The sequence below is a fragment of the Vombatus ursinus genome, unplaced genomic scaffold (genome assembly GCF_900497805.2).
Source record: "Vombatus ursinus unplaced genomic scaffold, bare-nosed wombat genome assembly UNPS02014801.1, whole genome shotgun sequence".
NCBI lineage: Eukaryota > Metazoa > Chordata > Mammalia > Diprotodontia > Vombatidae > Vombatus > Vombatus ursinus.
The window spans coordinates 27,455,653-27,473,089 of NW_020954579.1; the positions used below are offsets into that span (position 1 = coordinate 27,455,653).

General features: G+C 40.1%; 1 protein-coding gene across 14 annotated transcripts in view; it reads left to right on the top strand.

The window, feature by feature from the left end:
* The window catches only part of PITPNC1 (phosphatidylinositol transfer protein cytoplasmic 1), a 358,377-nt gene that overhangs the window by 310,706 nt on the left and 30,234 nt on the right, over window positions 1-17,437 (top strand). For all 14 annotated transcript variants that reach the window (XM_027872641.1, XM_027872649.1, XM_027872648.1 and 11 more), the window contains 2 exons: window positions 6,741-6,896; window positions 12,177-12,240. In XM_027872641.1, the coding sequence (XP_027728442.1) occupies window positions 6,741-6,896; window positions 12,177-12,240 (220 nt within the window). The remainder of the gene's footprint in view (window positions 1-6,740; window positions 6,897-12,176; window positions 12,241-17,437) is intronic.

The window sequence follows — 17,437 nt, forward strand, 5'->3', positions numbered from 1 at the left end:
GTGTGTGTGTGTGTGTGTGTGTGTGTGTGTGTGTGTGTGTGTGTGTGTGTGGATGTGTGAGACAAGGCAAGTCTTTCGGAAGAGGACCTTTTATTGGGAGCAGCCCTTGGAAATAGCAGGACATGCTGGTTGCAGTAGGCTGAGGCTGGTGACTCTTGAGCTCCTGATTTCTGAGCTACAGTAAAGTAAGCTAAGCCAATTTTAGGTATCCACAGTTAGTTCAACATTAATCTAATCAGTCCCCATCAATCCCAGGTGGGAAATGAAGCAGGTCAGAGCTCTCATGCTTCTCAGTGTGGGATTGGACCCCATGAGTAGGGCAAAGGGAGGGGAGACAGAGAGAGAGACAGAGCTGGACACAGATTAATTCATATGGTTTAGTCTCAAAGAAAAAAACTGCTTTCTTTAAAGGTGAAGTTGTTTACTTTGTCTTGTTAAAAAGTTAAAATGTTACCTCATGTCTATTCCTATTTTACATTAGCTGCCCGAAAACTTAGAACCAAATTAATTTGTCTTTACCTAACCATCTTCAAGACCTACTGTCACCTGCTTCCTTTGGGTGGTCTTTTTTCTATCTTCCCAATCAATCCACATGCATTTATTAAGCACTTAATCTACCCACAGATACTTTATTAAGTGCTGGGGATACATTAAAAAAAGCAAAACATGTCTTACTCAGTGTCCATTTCTCATTTTTGTTCACCATGTTTTAACTGTCACATCAAGACCATTTAGAAGTAGAGTGTGTATGTTCTATTCATAAATACAAACAAAAAAATATTCTGCTTTTTTTGGTTCCCTCATCTCTTTATTATGTTGTTCTGAGAACCAAATGAGATAATATTTGTAAAGGCTTCCACATTGGCTGGCACATAGTAGGCACTTAATAAATGCTGGTCTCCCCATCTTCCCTTAACTTATTTCTTCCTCTCTAATCTGTTTTCTCCTTTTCTTCTGTATATGCCTTATGCCTGCCAAGAGTCTTTTGCTTAGGGCAGCTAGGTGGCATAGATAGAACACTGACCCTGGAGTCAGAAGGCCCTGGGTTCAAATCCAGCCTGAGACACATAACACTTACTAGCTGTGTCACCCTTGGCAACTCACTTAACCCCAATTGCCTTATAAAAAAAAAAGAAAGAAAGAAAAAGTCTATTGTTTAGGCTTCCTGGTGACCTTTGGGGTTAAGTTAGTGTTCTTTTAAATTACATTTTATTTTCCAATCTGCATTCTCTTCCTCTCCTTTCCCCCTCCTCTTTCTCCCACCCAGTTGACAAAACAAGAAAAATAAAACACCTGTTACAAACATGTATTGGTAAACAAAACAAATTCTCACGTTAGTCACGTCCAAAAAAAAAGTCTCAATGTATTCTATTCCATCACCTCTCTGTCAAGTGATGGTAGCATGTTCATCTTGAATCTTCTGAAATTGTGATTGGTTATTGTGTTGATCAGAGTTCCCAAGTCTTTCAAAGTTGTTTATCTTTACAATATTATTGTTATTGTTTAAATTGTTCTTCTATTCACTTCATTCTTTATCAGTTCTTATACCTTAATAATATTTCATCACATACATATACTTGTTCAACATTCCCCAATTGATGAGCACTCCCGCAGTTTCCAGTTCTTTGCTATTAGGTAATGGCTCATATTTTTATAAATCCAAATCAGTTCCTATATATCTTAGAAATTAGAACATTGTCAAAGAAACTTGCTGCAAAATTTTTTTTGCACATTTACCTTAGGTAGGAGTTGTTAACCTGAGGTCTATGAACTTTTTTTTTTTTTGGTAATATTTTGACTATTATTTCAATATAGTTTATTTCCATTGTAATCCTATGAGTATTATTTTATGCATTTCTTCTAAAAAATATCATTCTGAGAAGGCATCCATCGGTTTCACCAGACCAAGAAAGGGTCCATAATACAAAAAAGGTTAAGAATCCTTGGGACGAAGATCATTGACTTTCATTTATCATACTTGGTGCTCTCTCAGTGCTTTGCATTCATTATTCTCCTCTTTATATTCTCTCTGTTTATTGTTAATTCACCAAAGAGCTGCTGAGGCTTTGCCTCTTGGTTGAGAAAGACTCCAACCTGCCCTGCCCCACCCCATCACTCATTCTTTTTGCTTTAATGTCTGGACTCCCATATTCTTTACAACTGGAATTTTTAGGATGAGTCATCTCAGAGATCACCCGCTGACTTCCTTCGAAATCCAAATAGCTCAATGTTTATCTAAGAGTGAAGGGAAATTGGAGTGGTTCCCACCCAGGTGTGGGTGGAGTCCCTCTTTCTCAGATCCTCCTTTTGGGCATCCTCTTGGGTGTGACTTCTTCCTTTAGTCCCTCCACCCCTCTGTGAGAGAGATAGGGCCACTTAACTGGCTTTGGTTGGGGAAAATAGAGAGGAAAAAACAAACTAGCTAGGTGGCTAGTAGATGGAATACTGGGCCTAGAGAGAAGAAGACCTGAGTTCAAACCCAGGGTGGTTGTAAGGATCAAATAAGATAATAACTATAAAGCACTTTTTAGCTATTATTATTAAACTAGCTCAAGGCCACTCCCTTGGAGGGGCTTTTTTCTTTCTTGTATTTACCAAAAGCTCCTACCAAAACTCATTTTATCCAGGGGAATCTGGGACTGTTCTGTTTCATTTAATCTTTTCTCAGCTCTGGAAATTAATAAAATCTCTTTGGTTGCTCTCAAGCCCCCAAAATGATATTTCTGACAACAAGAAGGATAGCAATCCATTTCTTTCTATGTCCTTGGGTGATCATCACCTTCTCCCATTGCATTTAATTCTACCCCATGTATACATAAACCAATACAGTATTAAAAAAAATAACAACCACATGGTCTTATTAAAAAAAAAGTCCCTTTTGAAAACAAAAGCAGACAAAGCAAAAAAATCCAGAAAGCAAACATCTTAGAGAAATGGGGAATGGGACATAAGTTCAGCAGAGAGCCAGGGCGATGGAAGGCATAAGGAGTGTCTGAGTTTCACACATTTAGCTCCCACCATCACCTACCCATATTGTACAAGGCTTCTGTGTAATCCTGCATTATTCAGCCGCATTTTTTTCCCCCAGAGTCTTACGTCTTGTTAGGGCAATAATAGAAATAATAAATAATAGCTGTGGTTCTAAGCACTAATGCAGCATGCTGGACTCCCTCTTTTTCCAGTTCTCCCCAATCATGGGATGCCCACACTCAAAGAACTTCCCAGTAGCTAAGAGCACAGTAGAGTTGAGAAAGCCTGAATTCAAATCCTGGCTTAGATACCAGTTAGGTGACCCAGGTAAAGTCACTTCAACTTCATTTTCCTTGACTGTAAAATGAGCATGATAAGAATTTCTATTTCACAGGGTTGTTTTATGTACCAAATGAAATAACATCTACAATGCATTGCAAAATTTAAACTGCTTCATGAATGTTCTTTTATTCTCATTTCAATTCTCTCTCTCTCTCTTTTTTTTTTTTTTTTTTGTAGGCAGTTGGGGTTAAGTGACTTGCCCAGGGTCACACAGCTAGTAAGTGTCAAGTGTTTGATCTGAGGCCGGATTTGAACTCAGGTCTATCCTGACTTCAAGGCTCGTACTCTATCCACTGCACCACCTAGCTGCCCCCCACCTGCCTTATATTGATGCTACCTTCCCAACTCCCCTTCCTTTTTGGCCCTCCAGTGTGTCTTTTTTTTTTCTGTTTACTATCTTTGCTTCTGAGTCAGAGAGAGGACAAGCCGCTTTACCACTTTTTCAATCTTAGCTTCCTTCTCTGTAAAATGGGGGTAACAGTAGTACCCATCTCATATGGTTGTCAAGAAGATCAAATGAGATAATACATATGAAGTGTTTTACAAAACTTAAAGTGCGAAATGGTTTCAGCTGTTATACTTTTCCTATAGCTCAGTGCCTGGCACAGAGTAAATGCTTAATAAATGTTCATTTATTGATTGAGTGATTGCTGCTCTGACTCCGTTGTTTCCTGTACTCTCTAATTTTCCAGTCCTGATTCCCCAACCCCTCAATGTGCTATTACCTACAACCTCGCCAAACCCCCGGCGTTGTTTAAGTAGCTGATATAGCAATATGCATGCAAGGATAAATAACCAAAGGACAGGTTCTGAAAGTTTAAAAAAAATAGCTTCTGTATATTGCCCAACACACTTCAGTTCCTGTCTTTACTCAGACCACCATAAGCTGTCTAGAAAACTAAAGGTGCCTAATTTATAACTTTCAGTGCTGCCGTTTGAAGTGAAGTGTTCACAGAAGGACAAAACCACATCCTCCTCTTGCATGATACTGTTAAGGTCTTGTTCTATACTGTACTGGGGTATTTTTTCCCTTGCATTTTGTAGCATAAGAGGAAGAAGGGAAGGTTGGAGGTGGTTGAGCTGAACCAGTAAATCTCCCACTAAGTTATCCCAAATTACAGGAGACCTTTTTGAAAACTAACCAAGCATCTGTGCCCTCTGCCTTACAGGCAGGAAACCACATCTCCCATCTGTACTTCACAACTAGTCTCAGGAAATCACAACTCACATCTGTACTTCTTTGGAAATGAAAGCATTGAAGCTTGGGGGTTTTGTTTTTTGAGAGAGAGCTATGAATGAATCTTAAGCAGAGGATTTCTCAATTGGCACAAAATGTTGTAGAAGATTCAGTGGCTGAACACAGAATCCATTGGTTGAAAAAACATTATCCATCTGGAAGGAAGGAAATAAACATTTATTAAGTGCCTATTATGTGCCCGGCCCTTCGCAAATATAATCTCATTTGATCCTCACGCTAATCCTGGAAGGTAGGTACTGTTATTATACCCATTTTATAGATGAGCAGACCAAGGTGAAGTGACTTACCTAGGGTCACACAGCTATTCAGGGTCTGAGGTCAAATTTGAAGACAGATATTCCTGACTCCAGGCCCAGTGCTCTATCCACTGAGTCACTCATTTGCCTTACCTTCTAACCCAAAGTTTCTGCCACCAAAGCATATAACCCAAGGAGATCAATGAGAAAGACGAAGGCCCCATAGATACCCAAATATTTTTAATAGTGTTTTATATAATCAAAGTTGATGCCCATCTATTGGGGAATGGTCAAAGAAGTCGTAGTACGTGAATGTATCGCTGTATTACCATGCTGTAAGAAACTTGACAAATAAGGCAAAGCTCGTGAAGAAAAAGCAATTGAAATTCAATGTTATGAAATTATAATGACCAATCTTAACTCCAAAGAAGAGTCATGAGAAGACACCTCCCATCTCCTACCTTCTTTGCAAAAGTGAGGTACTAGGGTGTGGAACACTGCATAGAATGTCCAACTTTGTTATAGGCTGGGTAGATTTGACGAATTATAAAATTAATAAGTGAAGGGGACTGTCATCAGGACCTAAGAGTAGGTCTTGAGTGTCTGTTGATCGAGATAGAGAAGATGATCCCACTTTTGCTGCCCCACAGCCCTGGAAGTGGATTTGGCCCTGTATAGTGTGGGTCTTAGGGGACAGATCTTTCGCAGCATTGCAGGATTGTTTTCCTAGGTGGGGAAAGAATTGAAAGTCAAATTGTTAAAAAGCAAGTTTGCAAGTATAGACTTGTTTTCTTCTCTCCAGGACTGTACTTGGTGAATTTCCTCCCACATAACACAAAGCAAATAAAGCTCAGTGAGGGTGAGCAAAATGTAAGACCGAATGCAGTACTGTGCTCCTAGTGGGTACTCAGTCAATGTTTTCTCGAGATAATGACATATTATGTTCCCTTTACATATGAATATCCACAAACAGAGCCAGAACCTAGGATTCTGCCAAGGGAATATCCATGTCATTTTTAGCAGTCGCCTAAATATTTAGTTATAAGAGTTAATATAGCTTATAATAGTTAATCTAGAGCTTACTCTGTGCCAGGCACTGTACTAAGTGCTTTACAATTATTATCTCCTTTGATCCTCACAATGACCCTGGAAAGTAAGTGCTATTATTATCCCCATTTTACAGATGAGGGAACTGAGGCAGACAGAGGTTAAAAATGACTTGCCCACTGTCCCACAGCTAGCATCTGGGGGCTGGATTTGAACTCAGGGCTTCCTGACCCCAGGCCCAGCACCCTGTCCACTGTACCACCTCATTACCCACCAGGACTGAGAATTTTAGATGCTCAGACCCTGTGGGCTTCTCTTTTGTTTATAGGGCATTAAAAAGAGTCTTATTGACAACATATAGATAACTTAAAATCTGTAAATTGCCTGCCTCCAGTGGTGCTTGACATCATTGTATGAGATGCCATTGTGATCAGGGCATAACTAACATGGAGTGATTTGGTACATAAACTCCATCTTACTCCAACAGCCTAGCTAGATATACCAGAACCACCTCCATGCTGCCATCTTCAGCATCCTGATAACAGGATGCTAAATATGTGTGCCTGGCTTCCACCTTCTCCCCCAACCCAGACTGTCTGGAGGAGGATCGACCTCCTCTCCTGGCATGACTGTACCCACAGTCAGACTGTGCTCTGCACCACACTCCCCACCCCAAATTGCTCTGCCCCCAGTACAATTATTTTTAGCTAAGGCTCTGATTATAATAGTGTCTTTTCCGCATTTTAATTTCATACTTCTTGAGATATTCTCTCTTGGAAAACAAGTTTCTGATGAAATGGCCAATGGCTGGTTTCCACCGTGCATATATAGAGTTATTAGTATTTATTTATTGCACTTCTAAATCACAATTTTTACCTTTTTTTTAGGATCCTAAACATTTTAAATCAGAGAAAACAGGGAGAGGACATTTAAGGGAAGGCTGGAGAGATAGTCACCAACCCATCATGTGCTCCTACAAATTGGTGACTGTGAAATTCGAAGTCTGGGGACTTCAGACCAGAGTAGAACAATTTGTACACAAGGTGAGTGAAAACCATGCTATGGATTTAAGCACGAACCAAGGAAAGCCACCGTATTACTTAAGATCTGGCCAGGGTGGAAAGATGTATGTGCAAAAGTATGAACTAACCCTACAAGGCAAATTGATTATGAAATCACATAGTACCCCTTTCATAAAACACTTCCAATATTAACACATGGGCAGCTAGGTGGCACAGTGGGTAGATCGCGGAGCCAGGAGTCAGGAAGACCTGAGTTCAAATGCGGCTTTAGATAATAGCTATGTGACCCTGGGCCAATCACTTAACTGCATTTGCCTTAGTTTCCTCATCTGTAAAATGAGCTAGAGAAGGAAATGGCAAAGCACTCAAGTATCTCCGTCAGGAAAACCCCAAATGGGTTCACGAAGAATCGGACATGACTAAACAAAAACAAATGTGCCAGGAACTGTGCCAAGCACTGAAGATACCAAAAGAGTCTAAGGACAGTCCCTTTCCTTAAGGAACTCACAGTCTAATAAAGGAGACAATATGTGAACAACTATGTACATGCAAATTATAAATGGGATAAATTGGAAGTAATCAACCATCTAACTAATATATTGCTAAAGACCAGTTGTTTAGCTTTTTTTGTTTGTTTTGTTTTGGGGTGGTTTTTTTTTGGGAGGGAATTGGGGTTAAGTGACTTGCCCAGGGTCACATAACTAGGCAGAATTTAGACTCAGGTCCTCCTGAATTCAGAGCCGATACTCTGTCTATTGCGCCATCTAGGTGCCCCAAGTTGCTTAGCTTTAGGAATAGGCATGTGGGGGCAGTTAGGTGACACCATGGATATAGCACTGGCCCTTGAGTCAGGAGGACCCTGAGTTCAAATCCAGTCTCAGCCCAGACACTTGAAATTACTGGCTGTGTGACCCTGGGCAAGTCACTTAACCACAATTGCCTCATCCATAAAAAGAAAAGAAAGAAAGAAAAAAAAAGAATAGGCATGTGGCCCTGGTCTGTATAGGAAAAGCGAAAAATGCATCCCTTACTTCCATTTTTTCCCCAATATAGTTAGCCTATACATTATTTGGGATTGCAAGAGAGGCTACAGATCTTTTCTTTTATCTGTAACACAGGATAAAGAACTGAAATACTGACTTGGGGATCCAGAATCTAAATACTTGATTTTTGCAGAATTCTTAACCAAGTCAGATGATATATGTAAGGCGTTTGCATCACAGCTAGTATGGTACAGTGGCTAGAGAGCAGGCCTTGACCCCAGGAAAACCTTGGTTCCAGTCCTGACTCTGAGATACACTGGCCATAGGACCCTGGGACAAGCCTTAAAAACCTCATTGCTCTTCCAGAGGTCTCAAACTCAAGGCCCTTTAACTAGGAAATGTCATGTTGTAGACGGTGCCGACCTGCATTAGTGGAGAGAGTTTCCTCACTTGGGAGTTCCCTTTAACCAATATAATCACAGGTCTACCCCCTGTCCTTTGTCTCTATGTAAAGAACTTTGCAAGTCTCAAAATGCTATAAATGTTACACATGTTAGCTATTCTTATTAGCACTTAAAAAGTGGTGCTAGAATTGAATGCCCAAGGAACAGTCTCCATCTGCCTCCACAGTTCTCACTCTTGGAAAATTTGGTATCATAAATAGTAACTAAGTGTGGACTGAATTTGAAAACTCTTAATGTTTTAATTAATGAATAAGTATTATTGATGAAGTTGTTGTTCAGTTGTTTCAGTCGTGTCTGACTCTTGACCCCATTTGGGATTTTCTTGGCGTAGATACTGGAGCGGTTTGCCATTTCCTTCTCCAGCTCATTTTACAAATGAGGAAACTGAGGCAAAAAAGCATTAAGTGGCTTACCCAGGATCACAGAGCTAGTAAGTTATTTCAAGCTGAATTTGGATTCAGATCTTCCTTTTTCCAGGCCCAGGCCTCTAATCTCTGCACCATGTAAATGCCATCAATGAATAAATATTCCAGGCTTTATTCTGGAACCAGCTCCTTGACCACTGCAGAGCCTATAATGGTTAGTGTGGTGTGGAACATGTGGAGATAAAGGTCTAACTCCCATTCTGCCACTAGTCATTCAGCATTAATGTAGTCAATCAGTAAACATTTATTAAGCATCTCCTATATGCCACACACTGTTTTGAGTGCTTGGGATACAAAGAAAGGTAAAAGACAGTCCCTGCCCTCAAGGAGCTTACAATCTGATAGGGGAGACAACATGCAAACAACAATGTACAAATAAGATATATACAGGAGAAATTGGAAATAATCAACAGAAGGGAGGCCCTGTCATGAAGGGGGATCAGGAGAGGCTTCTTGTAGGAGGTAGGATTTTACTCGGGCCTTGAAGCAAGCCAGGAAAGCCAACATGGGGGACAACCAAGGCAAAAAACCTGGAATCGGGAGATGGAATGTCTCATTTGAGGACCAGCAAGAAGGCCAGTGTTACTGAATGGAAGAGTACATTTCAGGGGATTACTTTCAGAGTTAAAAATTCCGCTTTCCAACTCAGGTTTAGATCTCTTCTGACATCATTCCCAAGACATCTCTTCTGGGAATCCCCGGAGTCCACTGCCACCTTCCTTCCCTCAGGCCACTGCCATTAGGGAATAGTATCATTCCCTCTCCTGAAGCATTACTAATGATGAGGTAGCCCCAACACTTGCCCAGTAATTTTCCCATGGGTGACTCAGGCTAATCTTGAGAATTTCATCCTCATCTTTAAAATACCTGCTAGCATTGTACAGGATTATGAATTTTCCCTGGTGCCCATTTCTAAATAGAATAAAGTGTTCTCAAAGCTCAAAAAACACACCTGCTGTGGCATCGAAGGGACTAATTAGTATCTAGGGATGGCATTTCTGTGGGTTTAAAATTCCAAGGATGCCTCTCTTTGAACACCTTTGTTTCTTAAGGATCCCTTCACACTCAGAAAAACCATTAAAATGTGAATTCTTGAAGCATTATTGAATCCTGGTTTCCGACAGGCAGCTGTGTTGTGCCTAATGTAATGGGTGTATTTCCCGATGCCGTGGTTGCTTTTTATTTGAATCTTACCAGTTTCACATACTCAGCACTCAAGTGTCTATTGTTGCATGTTGCTGCTCATTTTCATTACATGTGTTTTCCTCCTTCTGTGTCATAGAAGCCTCTTTAGCTACTCAGATGCCCTGAGTAATAAACACTTCATTATAAGTACTTTTCCTGCTTCACAAAACCCCACAAAATTCAAATCTATCATTTACTGAAACATGCATGAAATGAGAGGTTTTGTCAGTTGCTAAGTGGGTTTGGCAGGACTGAGGGAATATTAAGACACACTGTCATGGAAACATACAGGTACACACACATGCACGTACAATAAACAAGTGTGCCATAAATGCATACATGTACAGGTGTACTATATGAACAAGTCAGTCAATAAAAATTTATTAAGCACTTACTTTGTGCCAGGCACTGTGCTAAGCAAAGAATATTTATTTTAATGCTTCACAGAGCCCAGAAATTTATATATTTTTAAATATATAAATGTAAAACTACTTCCTCCAGAATTGCAGATTGCAACCTATCCATGCCATCTCTTCTGGTGCAACAATTGTCTGTATCCTCCTCTAAATCCTCAACAGGGCTTCCAGCCATCATCAATCTATGTATACTTCTTGTTGCAGCCTACTCAGAGTGGGTATGATTAGCCTGCAACACAAAGGATATGGTTCTAGTTATATAAGATAACTATATAAGAAGCATATATAAGAATATAAATATTATATATATTTATAAGAAATATAATATTTCTCTCTTTAAAATCTGCTACCATCAAATCTCTTTCATGACAAACCATGGGTTACTTCTTCTTTCTTTATCTATAAGTCAAGCCAAGTCATCAAGCATTTATCATGTACCTACTATGTGCCAGGAAATATGCTCAGTCCAGTTCAGTAGGCAGTTATTAAGTGCCTACTATGGGTCAGGCATTGTGTTAAGCACTGGACGTCTTTTCCAGCTCTTTGGAAGAAAAAAGTCAAACCATGAGGGTATTTGTGTCAGAATTTTATTCCTGTGTCCTCAGCATATTTTTTAAATGTAGTTTACTCAATAAATGCAATTTGAAATGTAAACAAGATTTGGAAGTTATTTGAAGAAAAGAGAGTTAAGTTCAGTAAGGTAGAAAGTCGGTCAACACAAATTTATTTTTTAACAAGTCTTTTTTCATATGCTTTTGGGTTTTTTTGTGAGACAGTTGGGGTTAAGTGACTTACCCAGGGTCACCCAGCTAGTAAGTGTCAATTGTCTGAGGCCAGATTTGAACTCAGGTCCTCCTAACTCTAGGTCGGGTGCTCTATCCACTGCACCACCTAGCTGCCCCTACACAAATTTATTAATCACCTACTATGTGCCAGGCACTGTACTAAGTACTGGGTTATGAGAAAAGACAAAAACAGCCTCTGCCCTTTAGGAGCTCACATTTTAATGGAGGAGACTGCATGCAAATAACTATGTGCAAACAAGATACATACAAACTGCAGGTGATTTCACAGGGAAGGTACTAGCATTAAGGGGGACGAGGAAAGGCTTCCCACACAAACTCAAGATTTGGAATATAATATAATGTAAAATAATAACATAATATGATATGATATAACAATAATGGTTTATGTTTTTATAGTGCTTTAAGGTCTATAAAGCATTCTGCCTACATCATCCCATTTGATCCTCAAAACAACCCTGTAAAGTATGTTGTTATTATCCTTAGTTTACCAACTCACAGGGCCCTTGTGAGGATCAAGTAAGATCAAATGCATACAAAACACCTTCTAATTACTACATAAATGTCGGCTGTTATCATTAAAGAACATAATGGCTCTTAGCCTGTACTCCAGTGTGCACATGACTGAGTTCTTTTCCAACAATCATACCTTAGCCTTCTTGGGATAATGAGAAACTCCACCTTGACTCAGTAAGTGAAAAGCATCCACCGTTTTCATTGAAGATAAGTGAGGACAGACTTCCACAGGTAACTAATGTCAAAGCTAATTGCCCTGCTGAATTCGCACCAAGGGCCTTGTCATTAGTACATCCCATTTAAGACCCAAACATATGTACACAGCGAAAATGACCCCATGATTCTCAGATACACTGCTATACTTTTTTTTTAATTGCCATTACCTTTTTCATAAATAATAATGATGGCAATTGTATATAGTGAGAGGGACTAAGAAACCTGTTTTCCCCAGGAAACCAGTTTAATTCTTATGAGATTTTGTGACAAGGAGTTTTGCTTCCACTTTTCAGGTGGTCCGAGATATCCTGCTGATTGGGCACAGACAGGCTTTTGCATGGGTTGACGAGTGGTATGGTAAGTCAGTCCATTTCCCTTAAGCAACTTAGAGAACATCCTAAAACTTTGATATCTTTCTGGTTCTGTTTCAGTCCATCTGATTTCCACTGTTGCCTGGATGTTAGGAGAAAAAAAAAATTCAGGAGTACTGTTTCCTGTCTTGAAAAGAGTGTGGTCCAAGTGAGCATGTTAATGAAAGATGTAATTATGAACTATGGTCTAGGCAGAGAATAACTTTAGAATCACTGACTTCTGACTAAGTAGGATCACAGGAAATCCTATTCCTGTCTGTTTCACAAGGAATGACCCATGCCGACTTCCTGTATGTAGATTTCAAACTTCTTCTCTTGCTATATTCCTAGAAGGAAGGGTTTATTCTAAATAGGAGTTGTTTTTTAGGAGTTGCAAATATTTTATCAAATAAGAGTGCTTAAAATTATCTATGATTAGAAACTAGAGGACAATAATAATAATGGCCTACCATTTAGATAGCACATCAAGGACTGAAAAGAGCTTTGTACGTTATCTTATTTGATTTTCTTCTCATAAACATGAAGATTTTACAAAGGCTTTGGGTAAAGAAGCGACCTTCAAGGGTATACACAAATAACAAACAAGGTTATTTAGAAAGCTTGGGAGTTAGGAGTTTGTTTTTCGTTGGTTGGTTGCTTTATTCACATAATTTAGGAAAAGTCAAATCAGTTTTATCTGTTACTAGTAAACGATTAGACTTTATTATTTCATCACTTGGTTGATAGACCATCTCACTCCACAATATCACACTTGTCATTCCTCTAAGAGGGAGAGCCCAATATAATAGAATGAGCACTGGTGTTAGAGCCCAAAGTTGTGAGTTCAAGTGTCAGCCCAGGCTCTTAGTATCTCTTTGGCCACAAACAAACTCATTTCATTCTCTGAGCCTTCATTTCTTTGTTTGCAAAGTGGGGGTGATAATGCTAACACTAACTTCTTCATAATGGAGTGGAGGTGATGCTGGGTTTTTCTTTGAAAGTTAATAATAACTAGCATTTATATAGCACTTTTTAGGTTTACAAAGCGCTTTTCTCACTTGAATCCTCACAACAACCGTGGGAGGAAGGTGCTGTTGTGATCCCTATTTCACTGAGGGTGATAGAAATTCAATGACCTGCCCAGGGTTACACAGCTAGTAAATGTCTGATGCCAGATTTGAACTCCGGTCTTCCTGACTCCAGGTCCAGTGCTCTATCCATTGGGCTACCTGGCTGCCTTTAGGCCAGTGGGTTGGAAGCTCTGGTAGTTTCCAACAAAATGGAAGTTTTCAGTAAAGATCTAGGGATAGACTCTATGCCTAATGTCCCAGGACAAGCATAACTAATTTTGGAGAGGCATATTATCAGGTTGGCCATAGAGTGGTAAATGATAAGCTATTAAATCTTTCAGAGACCCTCTCCTGGGAGCAGCTAGGTGGTGCAGTGGGTAGAGCACCAGCCCTGAATTCAGGAGGACCTGAGTTCAAATGCGGCCTCAGACACATAACACTTACTAACTGTGTGACCCTGGGCAAGTCACTTAACCCCCATTGCCCAACCAAAAAAAAACAAACAGAGACCCTCTCCTAAGGTATAGAGGAATTCTTGTTCTTCTTGGCAGAGGGAGACGCCACACAAATGAAGTTACATATCCCTAAAGTCTTCAAGTACCAGCCTCATAGGGTTGTGAGAAAGCCTTCTGTAAATGGTACAGTGCTATGTAAATGACCTGAAAAAAGGCCATCAGTGTTCAGATAGTATTCCCATTTGTAAATAGGAATAAATGCATTCTATTAGTAGTTTGGGTTAGATCTCAATTTCTTAGAATCTTACGATCAAAAATTTAGAGCAAGAAGGGACTTTGCAAGTCATCTGGTTCAATTCATTCCTTTTGTTGATAAGGAAACTGAAGCCCAAAGGTTGATTTCTTAATGAAATATAGACAGCTGTGTGGTGCAGTGGATGAAGCTCTGAGATCAGAGGCAGGAAGATGTGAGTTCAAATCCTGTCTCAGACATTGACTAGCTCTGTGAACTTTGACAAGATGCTTACCCTCTCTTAGCTTCAGTTTTCTCCCTCTTTCTATCCTTTATTTAAGAAAGGATGTTAGATTTAAAATGAAGGGATAGACCAGATTAAATGGTCAGAGATGGTCAACAGTCCCAAACATAGCCATTGCTTTGAGTCATTTCAAAGCAGTTGTACCTCCATAAACAGTCCCAGTTCAGATTCTGCTGCAGAGTGGAGTCATCTCCCTGATTTGCCCAGATGTGTAAAACATTTGAAGAGATCTCTCTTAAAGATCTGTATTTGCTGTTCCCTCTTTTTGTTTTGTATTTACTTACCACTGGGGCCTAGACCACCAACATATAACACTGCTGAGATTTTGAGACAACCAAAATGTGGCTACCCTGTACTTCATAAAGAGATATTTTTTCACACACCTAGGCCAAGGGATAGGCTAAGGATTGTTTTCAGTGATGCTTCTTCTGGTTTCTGACATAAATCTTTATATACTTAAGTCTGGGCTGCTTTCAAGGTCTAGGGCCAGAACAGAAAGTCCTTCCCACGAGCTGTCCGAACTTTGCCCTGAAACATACCTCTAAATACATCATTTGCTTACCACCAGTCTTCTGATCTAAGAGATCATAGGCTCCAATTGATGGTTTGGCAATAACAAGAAAGAAATTAAACAACCCAAAATAGGATACTTTGAAGATTAGGAGATTGCCCAGGTTGATAGATTTCTTCACAATGCCAGGATTTTAAAGGGAGAACCTTTCAATAAACATCAGAATTGGTAATCAGGAAAACTACTCCAAATCCATTGTTAAGGTTCTTGTAAATAGGATTTTTATAAGGACCTTCTGAGATAATGTATGTAAAGGGCTTTGCGAGCTTTCAGGTATTAAACTGTCTTACTATTTACAGCTTAGGTGGCACATTCAATAGAGCCCTGGCCTTGGAGTCAGGAAGACCTGAGTTTAAATCTGGTTTCAGGCACATACTAGATGTGTGACCCTGAGAAAGTCACTTAACCGCTCTCAGCCTCAGTTTCCTCATCTGTAAAATGGGGATAATAATAGCACCTACCTTCCAGGGTTGTTCTGAAGATCAAATTTAAAGTGTAAAGTGATTTGCAAACCCTAAAGCACTGTATAAATGCTAGCTATTATTGTTGTTGTTTACAAGAGGCAAGTTGTGAAAAGAACTTAGAGGAAACCATGAAGGACTATTACACAGAGAATGAGAAATGCCTGTTCTTCATCAATCAATCAACAGGTATTTATTATGAACCTACTGTATTAGTCAATAAGTAAAGGCAAATGTGAAACAGTTTCTGCCCCCAGGGAATTTACATTCTAATAGAGAAGACAGCCTGTGTGTGTGTGTGTGTGTGTGTGTGTGTGTGTGTGTGTGTGTGTGTGTGTGTGCTGCGTGCGTAAACGCACACACATACACACACACAACAGCACATACAACACTGATACAAGGTGACCTTGGAGGGGAAGGCACTAGAACAAGGGTGGGGAACCTATACTAGAAGCTTGGGGTTGGGGTGTGGGTGAGGGACCAGGAAAACCCTCCCACAGAAGATAGCACTTCAGTTGAGTCTTGAAGGAAACCAGAGAGTCTAAGAGGTGAAGAGAGTGAACATTCCAGGCTGGGGTGGGGGTAGGGGGTGGGAGAGAAAACATTCATATAAATATTAAAGGCTTGGGAATGAGAGATGAGTGTCCTATGTGGGGAACAGCAAGTAGGCCAGAATGGCTGGACCTAGTCAGTTTCGTGTCCTCTAACTTCATTCTAACACTTGAGGAAGAATGGAGGAGGCAGATGGATAGTGGGCAATAATCCAGCGATGAACAGAGATGGGGCAAAAGAACAAGGGATTCAAGAGCAGAAAATAGTATAGAGTTGAACTGGTTCCCTAATGGGTCAAGACTGCGAAGTGAAGAAAGTGAGGCCAGAGCAAGCTTGAGGGCCAGAGTGGTTGAGGAATTAGAGGTCACGACGAGGACAAAGAATAGGCTTAGAAAGAGTAAGGCAGGAAGTGTGCTGGAGCCAGATCACATTGGCTTGTGAAAGCCTATCGTTAATTTCTGTGTAAGGATTTATACTTCATGATGAAACCGGCATCAGTGCTTGATTACTTGTTTTGTTGTCTAAGTTAGAAAGTGACAAAGAAAATGTTGATGATGAAGATTAAACTTAAAAGTGTGTCATGGAAGGGATCAGGTGCTCTTCCTGGGTGAAGATCAGGGTACAAGCCAGGAAAGCAGTGACCCCACCTCTCCCCAGATCCGTGTGACCCCATCTTGGAAGCACTGAAAACTTCCAAACCCCCAGAACTAGCTCTGAAAATAGCAGGTCATTTAAAAAAAAAAACAAAAAACCTAATGCTTGAAATAGTGTTCCTCCACCACAGAGCCCAACTTTAAGACAAAGTTCAAAATCAAGAAATAGAGTAGAAAAATGAGCCAACAACAGAAAAAGAACATAAAAAAGGTACTATGGTAACAGAAGATCAAGACCGAACTCAGAAGAAGACAATGAGATGATAACAGCTACAAGTAACAACTCAAAGGGAAAAAGTGTTACTTAGATACAAGCCCAACAAGAATTCCTGGAAGAGCTAAAAAATTATTTTCAAAATCAAATGAGGGGGCAGTTAGGTGGCACAGTGGATAGAACACTGGCCCTGGAGTCAGGAGGACCCAAGTTCAAATCCAGCCTTAGACATTTACTAGCTGTGTGACCTTGGGCAAGTTACTTAGCCCCAATTGCCTTGCTCCACCCCCCCCCCCCCCAAAAAAAATAAATCAAATGAGAATGGTAGAGGAAATATTAGGTAAAGAAATGAAAGCAAAGGAAGAAAATTGTGAAAAGACAATTAACATCTTGGTAAAAGTGGCATCAAAAAATACCAGAGAAAATAACACCTTAAAATATAATTGGTCACATGGAGAAAGAGGTACAAAAGCCCACTGAAGAAAACAATTTCTTAAAAATTAAAATTGGGCAAGTAGAAGCTAGTAGCTTCATAAGACATCAAGAAACAAAATCAAGGGGCAGCTAGGTGGTGCAGTGGATAGAGCACCGGCCCTGGAGTCAGGAGGACCTGAGTTCAAATCTGGCCGCACACACATAACACTTACTAGCTGTGTGACCCTGGACAAGTCACTTAGTCCCATTGCCTAGCC